The sequence below is a fragment of the Cryptotermes secundus genome, unplaced genomic scaffold (genome assembly GCF_002891405.2).
Source record: "Cryptotermes secundus unplaced genomic scaffold, Csec_1.0 scaffold1894, whole genome shotgun sequence".
Classification (NCBI taxonomy): Eukaryota; Metazoa; Arthropoda; class Insecta; order Blattodea; family Kalotermitidae; genus Cryptotermes; species Cryptotermes secundus.
Genome location: NW_019718027.1, coordinates 322,773 through 344,890, shown reverse-complemented (window position 1 = coordinate 344,890; position 22,118 = coordinate 322,773). Strand labels below are relative to the sequence as shown.

The following is a 22,118-nucleotide window of genomic DNA, read 5'->3' as shown; positions in this document are numbered from 1 at the left end:
GATATGCGATAGATCCAACCAGCAGACATCATCACATCCATGGTCTTTAGCTTTGCGGTTTCATCTCTGTTCCGGCACTTGGCCGATTACAGAATGAGGTACATTTTTTCCCCCCGTTTTTAAATTCTGAGAATCATGCGAGACTCATAAGTAGGCCCATCCCTCTGTGCGCAGAATTCAGAAGCTCGATATATTACAGAAGGTGGTACGTATACTTACCCATTTGGTCCAAAGAGAGAAGTAATGTGTTGCGCAACTTTCTTGCTTAGAGAAACAGATCAGTCACGAAAATGGGGTCGGGATCCTGGCCCGTGGAATATGAAGTAAATGTAGCAGTCATTGGGCCCTCTCTCAGATGTGTAACTAATCGTTTCAGAGCTGTCTGTACAGGATTAGTCTCATACCAACCTACGGATATTGACCCTCTGCAGTTGATACAGTGCTGTATGGAAAGCCATGAATCACGTGTGTTTGTTGTTCAGTTTCTAGTAACGTTTTCGTTGTTGTTTTCCTCAGTTTTCCCAGTTAAAATGGAACCTTGAGCTAACTCACGCATACTGCTGTGAGATGTTAAGTTCTCAGTAGCGGTGAATATTAAGATTACCTCGGATGTGACGACGTGTATTGTGGTAGATGTTTGCCAACGTTTCGAAAGAATCTGTTGCCTCCATTTTGTTTCAGGATATAAGAGTACCCTTAGATGGCAGCATTAGGTTCCTTCCAAACGTTGGTACCCATCTGCCAGAATACACGGCGTCACATCCAAGAAGACCGTGATCATGAGACACTGCTTCTGTCATCGCGTCACACGGCGAAGTTAGGAGCTCGTGCCTTAATTGTTTCCGTCTGTTCCGTAATTCGTATAGCTCTGTCAGGCACACTGTTATTGATAAGAAAGTGTAGGTCTCTGTAATGCAGATGTTCTGTGCTTTCTGTGAAGTAGGAGTGTATCTGGAAATGTTGTTTAGATGAATGTCATGCTTCAAACGGCTATTCAGGTTTATACCGTGGTATTTTCGTGTCTGTCTTTGTCCCGGATCCTGCCGCTTAGAGTATAGGGCATCCATGAAACGCTTCGTTTCACTTCAGTTTCTTAATCTTAGTCGATAGGGCTCCTTGGACGGGAAATCAGCCCGTCGCAAGGTCGCCACCAACACAGAACAACACAAATGCAGAATGAACGTAAACATCCATGCCTTGACTGGGATCCGAACCGACTATCCCAGTGTTCGATCGGGCGAAGACGGTAAAAGTAAAGTAAAGCTGTCCCTGTAAGAGGCCGTGAAGACCCATAGGGTTGTGAGACGTTGAGGGTCCCACATTATCTAGACAATCGGCTCAAAGATGACGGTGAGGTTCATGCGTTAGACCGCGCGGCCACTGTGATCTGGCCAGAGTAAATCTATCGCGTCTCATTTTGAGGCGACATGCCGTCCAAACACGAAACTCAAGGACATGAGGGAGGGAGAGAGAGAATTCTCAGTCAGAGAAGGGTATCTTCGGTCCTAGGTTCGAGGCTTTGGATCCGTCCAATACGAAGCCAAAGTGATAACCACAGTGACGCTTGGTTTCGTGACGTGAGTTGCAATGAGCAATTTGATATGAACAGTTCTGTCTATGCAGGTAGTAACAGAATGGAAGAGATTTTAAGCAGTGCGTTTTGCCTCGTCTGTTTATCGATATAAGTTTTAAACGAACCTCGACTTCACATTGTTAGCGTGGCGATTGCATATGCTGTTTTTGTTTAACCCCGTACGCGCTACTAACGTGATTTGTCATTAGAAATTGCAGTCCCCGTTTAGTATATGAATGTAGGTATTACTGGGTCGCATCGGGAAATAAAGCCAAACTCTCATCTCGGCGTTACGAAGTGTGGCTTTTCTCCGCTGGGAACTGAAAGCTACTTTCAAAGCACAGAGAGCAAGAACTACATTTATTATTTCCCTTCCTCTGGCTCTCTGATTACATTGTTTAAGAGTAGAAGTCTGGTGAGCCACAGAGCCGGTCTGGGCGACATGGAGAAATGAAAATTTTTGCCTCCATTGGGACTCGAACACGTTCCCTTAGCCGTTCAGCCCGTAGCCACTCGCTATCCCGACTTAAGCGTTGACTGGTAGCATGATGAACTTAAACAGTTGGAAGAAGTCGTGGCTGCAGGAAATGGAGACACTGAGGAAAATCACTAATTGTATTCCGGCTGAGATTCGAACCCAGCACCATAAGAGTTACGAGCGTTACCGCCTCGTGAACGTTCTTGAAATGATGATGATGATTATGATGCAGTTTCACCTTCTTCCTGTGTGTGGTAGAACTAGACTAGAATTTAAAGGCCTGTATGGAAGTTGGCACTGACTTCTCAGACAAGCGGCGGTCGCTCGGTCGGTATAGTTCGCTTGCGGACTATAGGCCACGGAGTTCTGTATGGGAGGGGGATAAAGTCGAACCATCCGTGAATACGTTGATCTGTACATAAATTTGTGCATACGTCGTCCTGGCTTCTTGCTTAATTAGTTAAGCACAGGGACAATTTTACCTTTTATTTATCCGTATTTAAAAGGATGGTGCGGAGCAACAGGCAAGTCGTGTATTGCCACCGTAAGCACACATGGTTGCACGGTAGATGATTGGCGTGTAGATCGTCTCGCTTGGTTGCCATGGTAACTGGTGTGGCCTTATAGAAGCTTAAGTTCTACACGCGGTTGTTCGGACGTTCCTGTCAGAACGCATTTGCTTTGCTGACTTTGCTGTTACTGTTGTTAGTTTTCGCAAACAACTTTGGGCCTATAGGTTAAATTTGCTGATGCATCGCATCGCCGCCCGTATGCGTGCGTAGTCAAGATACATCAGACTGAGTGCAGCGGATGTCTGCACGCCCGCCATGTTATTATAATTGATTGCGGGAAATTAAGCAGGACGATGTTAGGGTGGCTTCATCTCAGATTTTATGAGAATCATCTAACTACTTAGAAACGCAAAGCATGATGATCCATAATCCTACTTAGTTTTCTTTTTCTCTCATATTCCTTTTAAGGAAGGGAAGTATAGAAAGAGAGGAGTGTTGCATAAACTGCGGGGGTTCCCGAATCGTACAGAAGCTGAAGTAGGGTATAGCCTCTAGGTTGACTACCGCGCTCCCAGTGTCCTGAGTCAGGTGAATCGAATGCGGCAAATCCCTCATTCTCGAAGTTAGCCAATTTACGTTTCCACTGTATGCTCCCTTTGCGAGGTACTCTCCCCATGCGCGCGCCACAGCGTCTACTCCCGGCTGAAGTGATGAAACTACAGCGGGCGTTGACAAGCAAAGCGATGGCCCGCAGTCCTCAAACGGAGAGGAGCGTAGGCTGCATCCCTCCAGCACATTGAAATTCGTAAAGGAACTACAGAAAGCAACTAAACAAATGGATATCAGCCCAAACCGTGTGCCTCAGTCACTCCCTTCCTGCTGCAGTTGCCCTCCATAGGGAATTCGGATTGGCGGCACCTCCGTTATTATTATTATTATTATTAGTAGTAGTAGTAGTAGTAGTAGTAGTAGTAGTAGTACAAGAATAAGAAATAGATACGGGGTAAGTGTATACTATAAATCCATTCATTAATACGCCTGCAGCTCCCCCTGGAGCATAGGGCATCCGTGAAACGCTTCGTTTCACATCAGTTTTTTTAATCTAAAACAGTCTGTACGACTCCTTGGACGGGGGATCAGTCCAGCGCAAGGGCGCTACCTGCACAGGACAACACATACAAAATAAACGTAGACATAACATCCATGCATCTAGTTGGATTCGAATCCACGACCAGTTCATGCCTTAGACGGGGCGGCCAACCACTGTGATCGGCGTATAATATGCAGCACATCATTGTTTACTGACGTGGGCTGTGTTCTCATACATTTGCTTTCTCCCCACCTCCTGTCGTGCCGCAGGATTCTCATGCGTTTACAGGAATTTGGAAGACTCAGGAAGTAGGGCACAGCCCAACCGAAAGCTTCGTACGCAGTTCTGATTTCTGTAAAGCGTCCCGTCGTGCTGTTGGCACTCCTGGTTCATTCTGCGGCACGGAGACCTCTTATTTTCCTGAGCCTCTTGAAGCAGATGCGTGGATACTACCTGAAATTAGCCCGTAACCAGTTCAATTCTCGGCAATGCTGTATGGCAGGCAGATCCTTCATTAGATCATGCTGCTTATATTGTATGATCTGCTAGAATGGCCTCCTGCCTCACGCCGTGTAAAAAGGTTCTCTCACTCATTCAGAAGTGCGTCCTCGGGAATTCAAACAGCGGCTCGCATTGCTTTACGCTGGAGATCTTCAGTGTTGCAACATTGCCCCAGGGATTCAAGTCAGGCCAGGAACACACAGCGACATCGGTCGTACGACGTCCGTACGGTTCATGTCGCATCAAGTAGTAGAATATAAAGTGTAGTCTTAGCTTTCTTACGTGACGACATGCGACATCTACCGTACGGCAGTCGGAGAGCAAAGAAATGTATTTGGTCGCTCTAGCATGAAAAGAAGGTCGTACGGCAAAAAATCGTACATTTTTCCGTACGACTGATGTTGCTGTGTGTGTTCCTACCCTCACGGTGACTACGAAAGGTGGGTATAGGAGTTGGTTATTCAGTTCTCAGACATATGTACAGCGGCCAGTGTATGGTGTAATACTACAGGGTGACTCAGTCGGACGAGATTTCGAATTAATAATTGTAAAGCACACAGTAATGTACCGCTGAAGCCGAGACATGCCAACACTGTAGTTTGCAATACTGATCCATTGCCTGCCAGCCACTTCCTTCAGCCTGTGTTTCTTCCTTCCATGCTGGCTCCAACATTCGCGGACATGCATGTCGCATGTTGGCCTGTGTCTCCAGGCGGAGGGAAACCAATTTCAGAATTTTCTTTAGCCCAGGTATCTTCACATCTGCCAACGTACGTATTCGCCATGTTTCGTTTTCATGACTACATTATTGTTTCGTCTCCACCGAGTGAATCACTCTGTATTTTCTGGAAGCGCCCAATTTATCTTTCTTCAGCTGTCACTCGAGTGAGGGGAGACTTACCACATAGCTCATGTACCGATCTCAACTCACAGTGTGCTGAGAATAATTCGCCACGCGTTTCCGGCACACCAGACTCGCGCTTCTTTGCACCAGGACAGAACCGTGCCTGAATGCCTTGAAAATGTCCTCACTTACCACATTCCTGTTGCATTGCACCACTTTTTGGCACACTTTGATAAGGCTTTGTAGGAATTTGTGGTTTACACGTTTTCAAAACCCCTTCCCCCCTCCATCTTCGTCGTAGTGTGTCCATCACTAGTGCCTGAACGGTTGGACGGATTTCATTCATCCATCGTGGGTCGATGCCCGATGAAGTTTCTCGCTCCAAAAATAAATGTCGTTCAAATTGGGGGAGGAAAAAATGAAATGTCGATTTTCTCTAAAACTACTGTATCGATTCTGATTAAATTTCAGTAGTTTATAGATATTGTATTCCAAAATGAAACTGGACAGGAATGCAGCGGTATTCCCTAAGCACGTACCGTGTTTTTAACTGATCTTGAATGTTGTGTTGTACGCATATCATATAACCGTGTATCTGTGTCTTTAACGCAGGTCACTGCCCAGTTACAACAAAGGTTCATTGTGACGTGTGAAATTCGTAACAAACTTCGTATGTAGACACGTGTCTTGCGGCAGGGCAGCCGACAAACCCAAGGTCACCTACCAGGAAGTAATGTCACTATTCAGGATTGCTGATAAGAGTTGGAGAGAGATTCATTCCGGCGCTATGCTCGTGTCTACTTGAACCTGAGATCCGTCGGGGCATAGGCGCGGACCCACTGACCGTAACGAGCGCTGCTCCTGGCGGCTGTGGAAGTGAGAACCGGGGAAAACCGACTGACGTCACTGCGGGCCAAACAACTGAAGGCACATTTCGGTATGCTCTTTCTTTTATTTCTCCCTCTCCTTGATTCGTGGTGGCGGGTTGAGTTAATTGCGATGTACTAGGGTACAGGACAGAATCGGTCGTGGCTCCCATGCCTTTTGTCTGTTGGCCTTGGAGCAGGGATAGGACACTACAGAATGAGTGAGTTTCTGAGTAGGGTGACTTCTGCGGCAGCTCATCTGCCCAGTTCGAATTCTGGCCTGGACACCGATTATCTCGACTGAGATCGTTCGTGGTTTCTCTTAGTCGCTCCTGGCAGTTTCGCTTAGTGGGGGGTGGAGTCCAACTGGTTCCACTCGGCACGGCGGCCACTGATTGGCCTATTGTAGCCTGCCCCGGGTGATTATGATGATGGAGAATTTGGTGGGATGAAGATTGGCAGGGGAAACCGAAGTACTTGGAGAAACCCCGCCCCAACGCCACTTTGTCCACCACAAATCCCACTTGACCAGACCCAGGTTCGCTCCCGGGTCTGGTCAAGTGGGATTTATGGTGGAAAATGTGGCGCTGGGGCAGGTTTTCTCCGAGTACTAAGGTTTCCCCTGCCAATCTTAATTCCACCAATTGCTTCACAATCACGCTCACCTATCATCTGAGGCTGGTACAATAGGCCAGAAGTGGCCGCAGTAAAAGGGACTTAGTCCCACGCCACTAGCATAAAAAAGAGTAGAATCGTAACAGATATTTTTAATCTGCAAGCACCAAAATTGTGTTAAGGAAAACTGAAAAGCCGTTCTGTATACGCACACCCGAAGTTAAGGTCGGAGGTGCGGTAAAATCTTTGTTATACCGCGGTAGCGCCGTTAGGCCCTGAACTCCACTCAAGCTCTCGAACCATCGGGAGAAACCGGATCGGTGACAGAGAAGTTGATTTTGCATCATTACAATGCCCCTTGCCACTGTAACGGAACAAGCAAGGCCTGCCCAGTTCGAAGCGTGGCGATGGGCCGCAGAGCCGAGAGAAACTTGAATATCGTTAGGGGAGCAGGGCTGCAGTTGGCTTCTAGCCAGGAGGGTGCGACTGTGTTTACCGAAGGAAAGTTTCAGTGGCCATATTAGTTAAAATACTGAGGTGATAGAATTGTGGCGGGATGTAAACCCCCTCAAATTGACTCGGGAACTGAAATTGCAGACAGACGAGGAGGAACTGTACCAGTGTTACGCACATATTCCTAGACGTGACGAAGCCTTGCCTCTCATTTCGAATGTTTAACCCGCAAATTCTAGATACCGCCTCTGTGATAGAGTGGTCAGAGTTCCTGGCTACCGATCCAGAGGTCCGGGTTCGATTCCCGGCGCTACCAGATTTTTTCTGAGAAGTAGTGTGTCTGGAACGGGGTCCACTCAGCCTAGTGATGATAATTGAGGAGCTGTTTCAAGTAAATAGAGGCTCCGGTCTAGAAAACCTAAATTAACGGCCGTTCAGATTCGTTGCGCTGACCACGCGACACCCTCTATCAGCTAAATTTGGCACTAACTTGGCCACAAGCGGCGATCGATCTGTCGGTATAGTTCGCTAGCGGACTAAAAAAGAATCACAGATACCGCGGGTTCAACTTCATAAATCCCGGAAGTACCCATTTGTTCTCCAGTGAAAGTACAGAATGCTTATTCGTAGCCCAATGGGAGGACACATATTCGTATTGTGAGGTTCGCAGCGTCGACCTCCTAAGCGGGAGTGGGGAGATGACACCGCGAGTCGTTAGTGGCATTACGCACTGACTTTGGACAGTTAGACGCAAAGTCCAGAAACTTCATTCATTCATTCATTCCTTCCTTCCTTCCTTCCTTCCGCGCGACCACATTTCAGATTACATGTTTTGTATTAAAAATTAATGCCAAGTGTCCGTCTTTTTAATTAGAAACCTTGATTAGACTGGTGTTCTGACAATTACTAAGCTATAAGTGGCCCAAAGTCTGTATGGTTGCAATATGAAAGACATCATTAAATTTCCAATATTGTGTAAGTAATGGTTAATTTTTTCTTCCCTTCCTGTGTGTTTGGGGGGCGGGGCTACCGTGTTGATTCCTACCCAGCAGAAACTGAGCTGCCTACAGGCCTCATCTTGTCCTTCAAACACAACAGGCCAGACCCCTAGAGGACCTCAAGGACGAAAGCTTGGACACCAAAATTTTAAGTTACGCAAGTCCAGAAAGGACGGTTACACCACGTAACATTTCCAGCAAAGATTTTTTGTGTGAAATGTAAGCGCCCCATGTTTTGGGCCTGAGTTTGGCCACGTCCACTGACTGGGGTAAGTCTAACCCTCCCACCCGCTCTCTCTCCCACAGTGTAACTGCAACCACTGCCCTCACCTCGCCGCCCACACGCAGCGCGAGGGGAAATGTCCTCAGTGTAACACGCAGAAGAACCTTCTCAAATCTCAGATTGTTTTTTTGTTTGTTGAAATCTGTTCCCATTGAATTGTTCAAAACAGTTTACCTGCGCGTGAAGCAAATATTTATTTTGTCCGGCCCACGAAAGTAATTTGTAGGCTGAGCATTTCCGTTCACTTCGAATTTCCTTAAAGAAATGTGATGTGCTGTTTGAGTTGTAGAGCGAGTCTGCGGTTCGGAGAACCACGAGAAATGCTTTCTGCTCACGATGCAATGAAGAACCCAGAATTGTGGCAGTTTCTGTTTTCAGTTCGCGGCCGACTGTAAATTATAATGTCACGTGTAGGGTGGTGTACATGGCTTATAAGTTGGGTTTTCGATTGGATTTATCGACACGTTGAACTACAGGCAATTACAGCGCTTCCTCTGTTTCCACACACTTTGCAGTCCACCGTTACACACGCGCTAGGACGTGTTCCATTACCTCAGTAGTTTCAAAAATATTGGGCGCACCACCCGGGGGAGAATATTGTGGGAAACTTATATACTAAGACTAGACTGCTTATAATTCTCAAAATGTCATAATATTTGTAAACTCGTGATCGATGTTAATTGGTAAGCGTTTAAAATAGTTGGTTTTAAAAGTATTAAAAAATTTGCAAAAGTAATTCTTTATACAGACACGAATTTGAGAAAGTGGACGCGAGTAAATCTTTGCTAAGCCAAGGGGCCGCCATTGTGTGAAGTTTGGAAACTACTGCCTCATCCCGAGGTTTTGTAAAGCTGACGTTTGTAAGGTTGAAACATAAAACTGTATTGTAAACTGAAGACTGCCCGTGTCCTGGTACATGCTTGCACCCTTCAGTTTCACGTAGAGCACAAGCAGCATGAAGGTTTCTTCAGGCTCTACAATGTGGACTGTGTCACACTCAGGTCCAGTCAATTTGGCAGGCCACCCTATAAAAGGTGCGTTGAAGTCGCTTGCTTCTGGCAAAGGAACACATTCAGCCGTTCCAACGCTACATGCTCTGTGGAAGAAGCTCGCATGTCAGTTTGAGATGTTAGTAATTGCCTTTGATTGTAGATGGCATAAGAGGTACATTTTGGCTGCTATCACCCCGGAGTAACAATTACAGAGAATTTCTTTCTGTTTTGTTGGAAACATAGAGAATTCAAAGAAACCGTGAATGTTCGATTCCTTGCATAAAAACTGCTTCATGCGAACCGTATTATAACTGTAGTGAATACAAAAACAAAACAGAACTCCGTGGTTTTAGTCCGCAAGCGAACTATACCTACCGAGCGACCGCCGCTTGTCGGCGAAGTTAGTGCCAAGTTTTACAATTACTATAAATTAAAAAATATAATATTTTAACATACAGCACTCTCTCCCTCCCCCAAGGCCTGCAAGCACAAGTTATTTCAATTTTTAGGCGACCATAATGCATTTCCGTTAGCTGTCTGCCGTGGACCCGTTCCCAAGACAGCTTTGGTTCAGCCGTGGTTACATTGAAATAAACACTGCAGTAGTTTCCTTTGTGATGACACATTTTATATAATTTGTAGTTTTTTGAAGTGAACAGCAAAGGGGATTTGCGAAAGGATTACACAGGTCAGCAGGGAAGGGTGTGTTGCTGAATGACCTGCAGGCACGGGAAGAAGGGGGTCACATTGTCAAGCGTTTGTAATTTTTGAAAGTACAACTGAATAAACGTGCGGTTGAAGCTCCTTTCCTCGGTGACTACTGTTCGAAGCCCGGCCCCACTCCTCCGTTGCATGTCGCCCCAGTGGTAGGGGTAGGACGCTTCTCAAGAGAGACCCGCACTCATTGGTCCCTTGGTTTCATAACGGTACCGGCTTAGATCCCAGGTGTGTAGCCAGAAGGTCATGTTGTCATGTTCGACATCAGTTCAGTGATGATGATTCAGACATTTTAGTTGCTTGCATATGTGTGTGTCCGTCTGGAAACTGTTTGCTGCGGCCAGATTATCACAGTGATGTTTCTCAAGCTGAGTAGGTACCTCAGCATGTGTTTGTGTAACGACACCACTTGGAAGACCAACACGTAGTTTGGGGGATACTAAATAAATAGGATTGGAGGGCGGAGCTGGACCCAGCTGGTTCAGGACAAGCACCACTGGCGGGCTTTTGTGAATACGGCAGTGAACCTTATGGTTCTATAGAATGTTGGGTTGAGCGGCTGTTACCTTTAAGACTAACTCAGCTGCTTGGAGTTCATGATGTTTGACAAGTCTTCACTTGTATAGGACGTGTTTAACGACGATTTTACAGGAAGAGTTGTCGAAGCAGCTGTCGGTTTCTTATGTTATTAAGCGATGCTTTCAGGATCGAGACCTCACGGTGTCGGACTGCAAGGAGAGTAATGAAAGAAATGGCCGCGCCATAGTTCAAGCGGTTAGTCGCTGGCTTCCCACTGCGGCGGCCCGGGTTCGATCCCGGGTCTGGTCAGGTGGGATTTGTGGTGGACAAAGTGGCGCTGGGGCAGGTTTTCTCCGAGTACTTCGGTTTCCCCTGTCAATCTTCATTCCACCAATTGCTCCACAATCACCTTCACCTATCATCTGAGGCTGGTACAATAGGCCAGAAGTGGCCGCAGTACAAGGTACTTAGTCTCACCCCACTAGCAATAAAAAAAATTATGAAAGACAGGAAGCTATCCTAAAATTTGCCCGAAGAGGCTGAGTAAAATAGAGACGATCCGCAGTCAGGATGTTCGGTGTCCTGTTCGAGATTCGAATAGAGTACCTGCGTCACGTCTAGTCCGGCGTGTTTCGTTGTTGGCTTCTAAGGAAGGGATTTGAGCCATGTACGTAGTTGGTGGCTTATTTAACGATGCCATCAGTGGCGCAGAATGTCGTGTCGGTTGGTGAATACAAAATTGAGACGGGCGTGACCGGAAGCACTGGTGGCACTGTCCAGGGATTTAGGTGGATAGGCTCAGGAGAGCCATGACGCACCTCGGATGAAATGGCCCGTCTGCGAACCGGCACCTGCTCACTCCGCCGCAACGTTGGCTCGTAGTTTGTTTTTGTTCTAAGGAAGAGCGTGTGTTGCAATATTTCGGATTGACGTGCAGTTCCAAATGGACTTTCATTAAACTTCGTGTGAATGCCGAGATGGGGAGTTCTCATGATAATGGGGCCTACAATCCCAGCATTCCATGCGAGATTATTATGTTGTAGAGTGAGCGTAGTTGGTTGAAGCGCTATGCTACAAGCCGGAAGTTCGCGGGTTCGAGTCCCGATAAGGTGGATTATTTTTCAGTTTACTTAACCCTTCCAGCCGCACTATGTTCCTGGGGTCGAGTCAGTCTCTAACAGAAATGAGTACCAGGAATGTTTCTGTGGGTAAAAGACGGCCGGTGTGTGGGCTTACGACCTCGCCTTCATTTGTGAGCCGAGTGTTTAGAAAATGTGGGAGCCTCGACGTCTCACAGCCCCGTAGGCCTCCACGGCCTGTTACAGCAATCTGTGCATCGCACAGGTGAATGCAGTGCGCGCAGTGTTCAGAAGCTGGCTTTGCTGCCGACACCAGGCGTAAGCGATTCTATTCAGTTGGGCCCGTTGGGAGGCACTAGTCTGGTATTGTTACATGTGTGCGTGTGACTACAGACGGGGTTTTAATTGGTGATTGTATTTATTGAACACCTATACACACAACTCGTTACTACAAGCAACTCTAACAGCCTCACTTGTTCACACACTCACAGATTACTGTAACTGTAGCACACATAGCCTTCTATGTCTTCACTAGTCGTATCCTGGTAACGGCTGCTAACTGGCTACCGTCTCGCAACTACACTCCCAGGCCGACAGCCCTTCTTACACCAACCTCCTAGTCTTCGCTTCACAGATTGACTTATTGCTCCAAACTCCCGTTTATAACATCTCGGCACGGACCGCATAGAGAACACTATTTCCAACAGTTCATTGCCGTGGAAACATTTGTTTCTCGGTCGTTACCTAGTAACGGATCTACACGCCACGGTATATGTCCAGGATTATGTAAAGTATAGGAAGAGTAACCTCCAAACGTTTTTCTCGGCAAGCTTTTGAGGCAGTCCTGAGGGAAGACGAGACCTGGTACGACGTAGGAATATGTGGAAGAACAGACGAGTTAGCCTCGAAACGGGACTTGAGGCCCCATTCTTGCGACGGCTCAAGAAGAAGAATAGCAACCAGACTCTCAGAACTAAGGGATAAGATACCGTATGGCTGCTACATTTGTGCAAGATGGTTACGTAACGAAGGTCGGACGACAAGACTTGGCAGGTTGAGTCGGAAAAAAAATAACTGATGCTTGTTCAGCGCTAAGGGACCAAGGAGAAAGAAGTAACTTCGAGACAAGATCCACCAGGTGACCAACATTGTCATGTTTTTAACTACATTTTCATTACCGTTAAGTTTGTTTTTCTCAGGCTGTAATCATGTGTAGGTGTCACTGGGACTGGAAGCAGTGACTGCAGAAGACAAGTCTTGCCCGTTCCCTGAGACCCTAACTTGTGACGAATTGTTCGGAAATCTCACAGGCTAGACTCTCAGGTATGGGCGGGACTCCACATCTACGCGCAACAGTGGGTCGTAATGAGCACAGAGGTGTTCAAACTACGGCCCGCAGGCTGGGGCTGCTTTTCCTAACTTTTGTATGTGTTGTGTGTTAAATGTATCCGAGTTAAGTGAAACTAGAAGTAGCTTTATGTGGTGTTCATCTAGGAAGATGTTTACGGGAGTGTATGGCTACCCCATCAGTACGAGTAAGTAGGCAACAGCTGAAACACGAGGTTGTTTTAACTTGTTTTGTAATATTGCCTGGGGGCCTCATTGCCTCCTACGTAACTAATGATCGGATTTGGACGAAAATTTCGCTGCTAAAGAATGTACCCAACATATTACTTTAGTCCATCACGGCAGACTAAATGTCTCAATGCAGTTTACGTATGTCTGGGTTCTGCAGGCCAGAAGTGAACGAACTGTTAATTTTTTTTACGAATTGGACTTTGTGAATGTATTTATTTTGTGTAAAAATGTGAAGTTATCCCTGTAACAAGCCGTGGTGTCCCATAGGGTTGTGAGACATCGAGGTTCCCACATTTTGTAGTCAGTCGGCTCACATATGGCCTTACGCGCGCGGCCACCCTTTACCTTCCAGGAACATTCCTGGTACTCATTTCTGTTAGAGGCTAAGTCGATCCCAGGGCCATAGTGCGGCTGGAAGGATTAGGTCAGTTGAAAAATTCATGACCTCATCTTTAACCTCACTGTCAGTAGCTCGGACTGAAACGTCTAATTGTAGGATGCGTTTGTGGCTCTCAAAATGGAAGAGATGTGGAAGGAAACGGTCGTGGTCTACTTGCAGGTACTATCGTGCCATATGCCCGGACGGACCGAGGAGAACCACGGAAGACCTCATTCATCCAAGTTGCTTGGCGACGTACGAATTCACGAAGCTGTCGTCACACGCTGCGCGAACTCAACCTCAGAGTTTCCCGTCTAAAGACATGTTCTTTCGTCGAGGCCGATGCGCTTCTGCGGCCATGTGTCTCGAGCAGTGCACCACCAGGAGCTGTTCAAGTGTGGGTGTGCGGAGCAGGCAGATAATATGCTTACGTACTTACGTTTAAGAAGCTTAAGATTATTTTTACTGATAGCCCCAGAATATACACTATTTGGGGTACATTTCCCCCTATACTCGATTTTGATTTTTTAAAAGATTCAGTAAGGGGGGCATGGCCCGGTCATGGTAGCCGAGCGGTCTAAGGCATGTACTGTCTTCGCTCTCTTGGAAACCGGGATCGTGGGTTCGAATCCCACTCAGGGCATGGATGTTTAGTTTGTGTGTGTGTGCGTTTTTCTGTGTTTGTGTACAGGTAGAGGCCTCGCGACGAGCTGATCACCCGCCCAATGAGTCCTACCGAATGTGTAAGATCTAGAAAAACCGAAGTGAACGGAGAAGTTCATGGAGGTAGGTCTAGGCCCACTGGGGCTGTAGTGCCAAGGGGGGAAAAATTGTGGGGGGGGACATGCCTGGCCTCCTCCCTCCTCTGCGGCCCCCAAGTATCGAACCATGCGGAAATACGTTCTTAACGAAGCTTATAATGAGTAAAGAAACGCTGGAGAAAACTATTTAATGAGGGTCTTCATAACTTGTGGAAGATAATATTAAAACGGTTCTTAGATAAATAGGATGGTATAGACTGGAATGAGCTGGGTCAGTGTAGAGACCACGGCAGTAAACCTTGGGGAAATGCTTGAGAAGCTGAGCGACTGGCGGCTTCTCGAAAAGGACTTGAGCTCCATGCTACAATAAATACAGTATTGAGTGTAAGGCCTATTGAAGAACTCTGCAGATAAAACTTGCAGATCGTGATGAGATCTGTATGTTACGTTCTCTGTTCAGAGAATTGCAGATGTTCTGTTCCATTTGCACATGATGTGGGCTTGAGTCTTGCGTTGGGTCGCTGGATTAATACCAACCAAATTGAAACTGCCCAGCAACGTTTAGTGTAAATCATCCAATAACAAGTTTCTGAGATTAAATGTGCGAACTTACGGACAGACGTGCTTTCCCCATTATGCTTTCAGTTTACGCAGTTCAGATAACGAACACGCGGTCATATACGCTTACTGTCTCTCTCTATGGCTGTACAGTTCTATGCTGGAGCTGGGCCCCCTTTTCAGTTTCTTAATCCTATACACAGTCGGTAGGACTGGAATCAGTCCGTCGCAAGGCCGCTACCTACACAGGACAACACACAGCATAAACGCGCACAGACATCCATGCCTCGAGTGGGATTATAACCCACGATCTCAGGGTTTGAGCGAGCGAAAATTTCATGCCTTAGAAAGCACGGCCACTGTGATCCGCCATGTACGTTTACACGGAGTGAGTATTTTTAAGTTGTTATCGTCTGTGAAATATTCTGTAATTTAAAGTTCGTGACCGTTGTATATCAGTACAATCTTTTACTTGTTGGACATTTTCCATCGTAATGTTTTTTTAACAGCGTTCCGAAGCCTGGTGTATGTGGAGCTTTGAAGTGTTTGTCTTAACCCCCACAGATATTTCGTCGCGTCGGGTTTATGTATCTTGCCTTGCGCGTGTTCTGATGTCCGGACACAGGGACCAACTGAATAGACTTCTTACCTGAGGACGAAGTTCAGTCTCCGAAACGTTGTTTTAAATAAAAGGCAAGGCGATCGATCACGTCCGAAAAGTCGATACTGTAATGCTTTATTTTGGTTCAATGAGATAAAATTACAGATAATATGACGAAAGCTTAGGCTGGAGGAAAAGTGGTGTCTTCTGGGATATAATGAAAGTCAGCAGACGTTTTGAAAGAACATCGCTTCCATCTTCAGGGTCGAAGAGCTCTGCTTTGCACCTGCTTTCACTCTGGTGTCTTGCTAAGCTTATTCCTCGACCCTGAAGACGGAGGCGACATGTTCTTCCGAAACGTCGGTTGACTTTCAACAGACTACATGGCATTATATCCAAGAAGGTAGTACTCATCATAACCACCGCTGTGAGAACCTCAAATCCTACTTAGGTGGGAGGATAATATTGAAAAGAATATCAGCGAAATGGGTTCGTGAATATTTGGACTTGATTGAACTGACTTGTGATATGATTTAATGGGGGGGGGGCGTACTGCACTTTCGGTTTCCTTAATATGCGAGTAATTTCTTGGTTGACTGAACCGTTGACCCTTGCGGATAAGGAAGCCGCACAGACAGGCGCGAGGAGACGCAGACGCTGTGCGGGACGGCGGAGATCTTCCGCACGTGTCGAAGCCTGCTCTGCGGGGCAGATCTGGAGCAGACGTCGTGGCGCTCCGGATCGATTTTGGCTGGGAGGCTTAACAACCAAGACGCGACGACCTTTGTTACGTCTGCAAAGTGACTTGCCTAATCAATTCATGAACTCTTTGCAAACAACTGTATCCACCACTGGACACTTCTGAACGCGATAAATCCATTTGAGCAGTATGTTTACAGACTTGTTTCAGTATTCCGTAGAATTTATTTCGTAGAAGCGACCTATACAATGTATTTGCTCTGTTCTTTATGCGGGTACAACACAAATGTATCACTGCGCATTATTACATTCTGCAGTGAGTCAGTCATGAAGACAAAAATATCATGACCTAAAAGTCTGTGACGATGGTACATAGTACAAATATAATGTTTCTGAACATTATCCGTCGTCCTGTCTTTATCTAAAAGCACCGCCCTGTTTATTTTTCAAAACACAAAATTTCGGAGACTGGAGTCTGTCTCCGCCTTCAGGTAAAACCTCCGTTGGGCCCAATCGATAGAGCTAATCCATATCTCCGGAAGTCGTGTTTTGGAAAAAAAAAAAAACAGGGCGGTGTTTTAGATGAAAATGGGACGATGGGTAGTGTCTAGAAACATAATATTTGTAGAAGAATATCGTGGGCACGCGGTAGCGTAGTTGGTTGAGGCACTATGCTACAAGCCGGAAGGTCACAGGATCGAATCCCGACGAGGTCATTGGATTTTTTTTTCAATTTACCTAATCCTTCCAGCCGCACTGTGGCCCTGGGCTCGACTCAGCCTCTAACAGATATGAGCACCAGGAATATTCTTGGGGTTAAAGGGCGGCCGGCGCTTAAGGCTGACATCTTTACCGCCATCTATGAGCCGATTGTCTAGAATGTGGGAGTCTCAACATCTGACAATTTGTGGTGGACAAAGTGGCGCTAGGGCAGGTTTTCTCCAAGTACTTCGGTTTCCCCTGCCAATCTTCATTCCACCAATTGCTCCACAATCACCCTCACCTATCATCTGGGGCTGGTACAATAGGTCAGAAGTGGCCGCAGTACAAGGGACTTAGTCCCACCCCACTAGCAATAATAAAAAACAAATAATGCTGTTCCGCGGCAGCGTGAGAATAACGAATTAACAAGCAACAAGTTCTAGAACTTCTTTCGGATGGACACAAGGGGACATCGAAATGAGCACTCAGCTCCGTTACTGCTGAGGTCAGGAGTGTGGCGGTACATGGAACCCTGTTTTCACTCGTTTCTCCGTCGCCTTGGAGAAACTGGACGTCAGATTTGAATGAATAAAATCCCTTCACTTCAGTCCGTAAGATGGGAATACGCGTGTTGGTCTGCGTGTCTGACAGACCTCTGTCTTCATTGCGTCTCACGGGCACCGAGGCTTGCAAAAGTGTGCTCGTCGCTTGCGCCACGTTGTCTGTCCATCTGTTCGCGGGTGACTACTCGAGAACAGCGAAACGAATTTCCGTGAAATTTGGTATTTAAGGGCTCTGCTAAAATGCATAGACACATTCCAGGTTTCATCAACATCGGATAACAGTAAAGGACACTTCGCAAGAAGAGCAACGTGTTTGTTTGCTCGCAACTCCAAAACAGCTCGCTGAATTTTATTGGACGTGAAAATGTCGTAGGACAGAAGTTGTGGAGACAAGACTAAGTCCAAAGAGCTGAGCCCTTCTTGGAAAGCCGCCATTTGCTCAGCTACTCAAGAATTTCCTAATATTTTATGGAATCCGAAGGTTCGTTACCGTGTTCACAAGAGCGCTTTACTGGTCACTATCCTCAGCCAGATCAGTTCAGTCCATGTCATCCCATTCTATGTCTGTAAAATGCATTTTAATATTATTCTCCCATCTACGTCTAGGTGTTCCTAATGGTTTCTAGTGGCATAGCCCAGCAACTGATGTGTCAGTCCCACCTGGATTTCCTGGACCTTCCTAATGGCATATTCTGAAGCAAAGTTGAAAATGAATGGTGATAAAACCATCTCCTTGTTTTAGACCATTTCGGATATTAAACGTATCATACAAATATATACTTATACGGGCTTGCTGGCGGTTCTATTTGAGCAAATTACAATAAGCCTAAGTAGTTTCATGCGTTCCCCAAACTCTGGGAATATTGTACAATACTTCTCTCATAACTGAATGATAAGCTTTCTTGAACTCTAGGAATAGATGATGTACTGCCTCATTTATTCCTGTCTTTTCTTCAGTATCTGACGAATGCAAAAAAAGAAGGAAGGGTCAGTAGTTGTTACGTCGACGCGGTAATCAACCTTCGGGATCCATAAAATGCTGGTCACTTCTTCAAAATCTGCACAACAGGCGGCTTCTCAAGAAGAGCTCAGCTGCATGAAGTTGGTTTAATTAGTTACGGATTTCAGATCGTAATGCTTCATCTTCTGCTGGAATTCGGCCGCTGTCTGGCGGTTTACATTTCTTCAACTTTGCATTAGTAATTTCAACATAAAAGGACTAGCGTGCGGTACTAACGGCAAAGCTGTGTGTATCTGCCTAACGTCACTGACCGTATGTTGAGACAAATAATTCCTCCAGCTATTCAAAATACTGGGGGAATCTGCAAGCAGATCACCATTCTCATCCTTCATTGAGTTACTGCAGGGTTGGTAACCTGTCTTAAATTCATACAGAGGTGTTCAGTACACGTTAACTAATTCAGTCACTCTGTGTGTATCTCTTCCGGATTACTATAGGCCTGGGCAGCCTGGACTAAACTTCTTCAGTTTGATAATGAGGTATATGGGTCGTTGTTTCCGTATAATTTCTGATGAGAAATAAATATAGCGACATTCTCAGAAGTTCGTTCTGAATTGTTTCAGATGGAAGCGGAATCTACAGGGGAACACAAGATGTCGAACCGCATGGCACTTGGAACTGTAACCGTGGATCCGTGGAAGCCCTCACTACCTTACATGTAAGGCTCACACTTACAAGAGGTTATATAACATGAGATTTGGGGTTCCCGTGGCGCCGAATGTAAAGATTATGGTCTTCTTAGATGTGAGGCCATGTAGTTTAGAAATAGACATGAACGTTACCAAGGAACCCAGCGGTCTCCGTAGTCTAGGGGTAACGTTCCCACCTCATGACTCAAGGTACGCGGGTTCAAACCCGGCGGAGGTCGTGGAATTTTTAAGGGGGGAAAAATTCAGGGAGGGACTTTAAGCCCTGGGTCCCGTGTCGTAGCTTTACGGCACGTAAAAGAACCTCATGTCCCAAGGGAACCACTGAGCCAGATTGATCGGACATTTCCCGCCCAACAGTAGTCTCTAACGCCTCTGATAGATGGGGGAAGCATCGAGAGATACCGCTGAGCCAGTAGAGGCCGAACTCGCTGGCTGAGTCGGGACTGATGGCACGCACCAGTATCGGTAGGGTATAGAGACTGGTAGAATATCACAGAAGGGACGTACAATAGACCACTGGTCGCGGTGCATGGGGAAACCCACCCCTCCAATAATAATAATAATAGTAATAATACCAAGGAACCCGGTGCCTCAATCTTCTGCCATCTTCTGCATATCGTCAAATCCCTGAAGATGGTAATCTCGAAGATCCGCGAAGCGTGATCTGAATAAACACCTTGTGTGCCGTGTTTTCTAATGGTAATATTAATTTTCCGTTCTGTGTACAACCATTTGAGGTTTTGGCGCTAATACCATTACTTTGTTCAGTTGTTTAACATCTGAATAATATCGTTTGGTTTATACTCGCGTTCATATCTAATCTGTCTGCATGAATTTCATGATATGTGATATGTAATATTTGTGCCAGTGATGGAAACATAAAATCACACCGAATTGTAATTCGTGACCATTTGAGAACTGAGCTAATAATACGTGAAATATTAATAAAACGATTCTGGCAGAATGGTGTGCCAGTGCTTGAAATAATGTGGAAATGAAGCAGCCGAGATAACCGAGCGCCGTATACTCTCGAGACTGGCAGCGTCTTTAAAGACAAATTGAAAGAAAGCTCATGGTGCCACTACGATTACCTTGTAAATTGTGCTCGTTAAAATTTTCAGTTACCAATGTTTGCCCATTTATTGTTGCAGGCCTGAAATGCCGTTGAGTCTGGCTGGAAGTGGTAGAGCTTTGTAGTGAGATGATATTCATCTGGTGAGTTCAAACTCTCAACTCCATTTTATACATTATTTAAAACAAGAAGCACAAGTTACACAGTTTCACTGTCGTGGTCATTCTATTATTTGTATTTTTTCTGAGTCAATTGTTGAACAATTTTTTATGTTGTCAAGTTTCATCCATGTCCTTTAGAAATATTTGTTTACAAACGTGAACGGAGAAGTTCATGGAGGTAGGCCTAGGCCCACTGGGGCTGTAGTGCCAAGGAAAAAAAAGATTATATTACAAACGGTGTAACTCTGTTAGCACCCTGATTCTTATAAGAACTCTACCATTCACCTCTATAAATGTCTGGTGTTGTTCAAGAACATGTTTGTGTCCCACAGTGGTAAACATATAGAAGAGTTGTCCCTGTACTTAATTAAGTACCATATGTGAAAGCTCAGGAAAGTATGCCCAAGATGACCTTCACTGTGGACCATAGCACTGTCTTGTTCAAGCCATTGTCTTCTGAGATAAACATATCTAGCATGACAGAATTATTTAATTTTGTCCAGAAGAATGTTTATGTTATTTCTATAGACATGCTACATAGACACTTTTGCACACCATTCCCTTTCCACTCTGTTTTTCTGCAAAATGGCCTGCCTACTATGTAAATATATTGTCACTATGTCAGATCCTTTTTTGTCGGTATATTTTTCCATGTAAGTTCTTTTACAGTGTGGTTAGCTGGGCTAGGCAGAGTTGTATGGCAGGTTGATACATGAGTAATGAATTGGAAAAGATTTGTAAGAAATCAGTCATAGTTTAATTGAGAAACTTTCCTGGTATTTCGTGGAGGTACTGAAGAAAACCACAAAAACCTCGGTCTGCATAGCTAGTGTTCTGACAAGAATACAAAAGAATGGAAGTCTATAGCATTAGTGCCAGAAGAACCATGTTGAGTGTCTGCATTTGTAGTGAAACCTTCACTGGTTATAATCTTTCACTCTTTAGTTTGTACTCCACTGTAACTGCCGTAATACTTGGTTTTCTGTTGTTGCCTTGTACGCATGAATGGAAAAAGATATTGCAGTTATGTTCATTGCACTTTGTGGACATTTTAACTACGTCTCTCACTGACATAGCAAAATGCATTTCCTATGCATATGCAACCCTCACGCCACAGTCAAGGCCCTATGCATGCCCCTTTAACTGTTATACTTTCCACTACAGTGTACTTCACAATGTTCCTCTCAGTCCTGTAGCCATCTTTACAGAAATGTTGGTGGTGATGAACATGGGTTCACTTTCTCTAGTGAAAGTGCTTTGGGCTGGTTGACATATGCCACGGAATACAACATTAGACAGAAAGGAAACTCCAAGCGCTATCACCCACACCATCCATTACATCAGGACAGAGATAGAATCATCTCTCAGGCGCTGTGGGATCATGCTGTACGATTATTAGCGATGTCCACTGGCCTCTCATCAAACTTTTTTACGTCATGGAACATCATTACAGATTGTTTTCCTTGTGTCTTTTTTAAGCTGTTACCACATTCGTATGAGAAGACAGATAATGTCACAGTTTTTCTTTCCATTGCAGCTCATGAGAATGTCAGAAGACCCGCCTCTGAGTTCTGCCAACCTTGGAAGTTACTTGGCCAGATGAATGGTAAGGTACATTTCAAAGCAGCACACACTCAAGAATGTTCTTATTTATATTTGCTTCATGACAGTTGTTAGGAGAGCACAAGCTGAAAGGAAGAAAAGAGAGTTGCGAAACCGAATTTTAAGATTAAGAATTTGTCGTGCAATTGTGGTGTAAGAGTCCATTATAATATTGATCAATTTATGGGCTTCAGCCCTATGACTTCCAAGCCCCAACATAGAACCTCATACCTGAAATGCCAAGGCTGCTT

General features: G+C 45.5%; 1 protein-coding gene across 12 annotated transcripts in view; it reads left to right on the top strand.

The window, feature by feature from the left end:
- LOC111863799 overlaps window positions 1-22,118 on the top strand; it is a 512,607-nt gene that overhangs the window by 487,911 nt on the left and 2,578 nt on the right. For 8 of the 12 annotated variants that reach the window (XM_023850539.2, XM_033751102.1, XM_033751085.1 and 5 more), the window contains 4 exons: window positions 13,658-13,874; window positions 18,946-19,040; window positions 20,184-20,247; window positions 21,803-21,871. In XM_023850539.2, the coding sequence (XP_023706307.2) occupies window positions 13,658-13,874; window positions 18,946-19,006 (278 nt within the window). In that variant the 3' untranslated portion in view covers window positions 19,007-19,040; window positions 20,184-20,247; window positions 21,803-21,871. Of the gene's footprint in view, window positions 1-13,657; window positions 13,875-18,945; window positions 19,041-20,183; window positions 20,248-21,802; window positions 21,877-22,118 lie in introns of all 12 variants that reach the window. The other 4 variants (XM_033751128.1, XM_033751144.1, XM_033751111.1 and 1 more) reach the window with 2 other exon arrangements.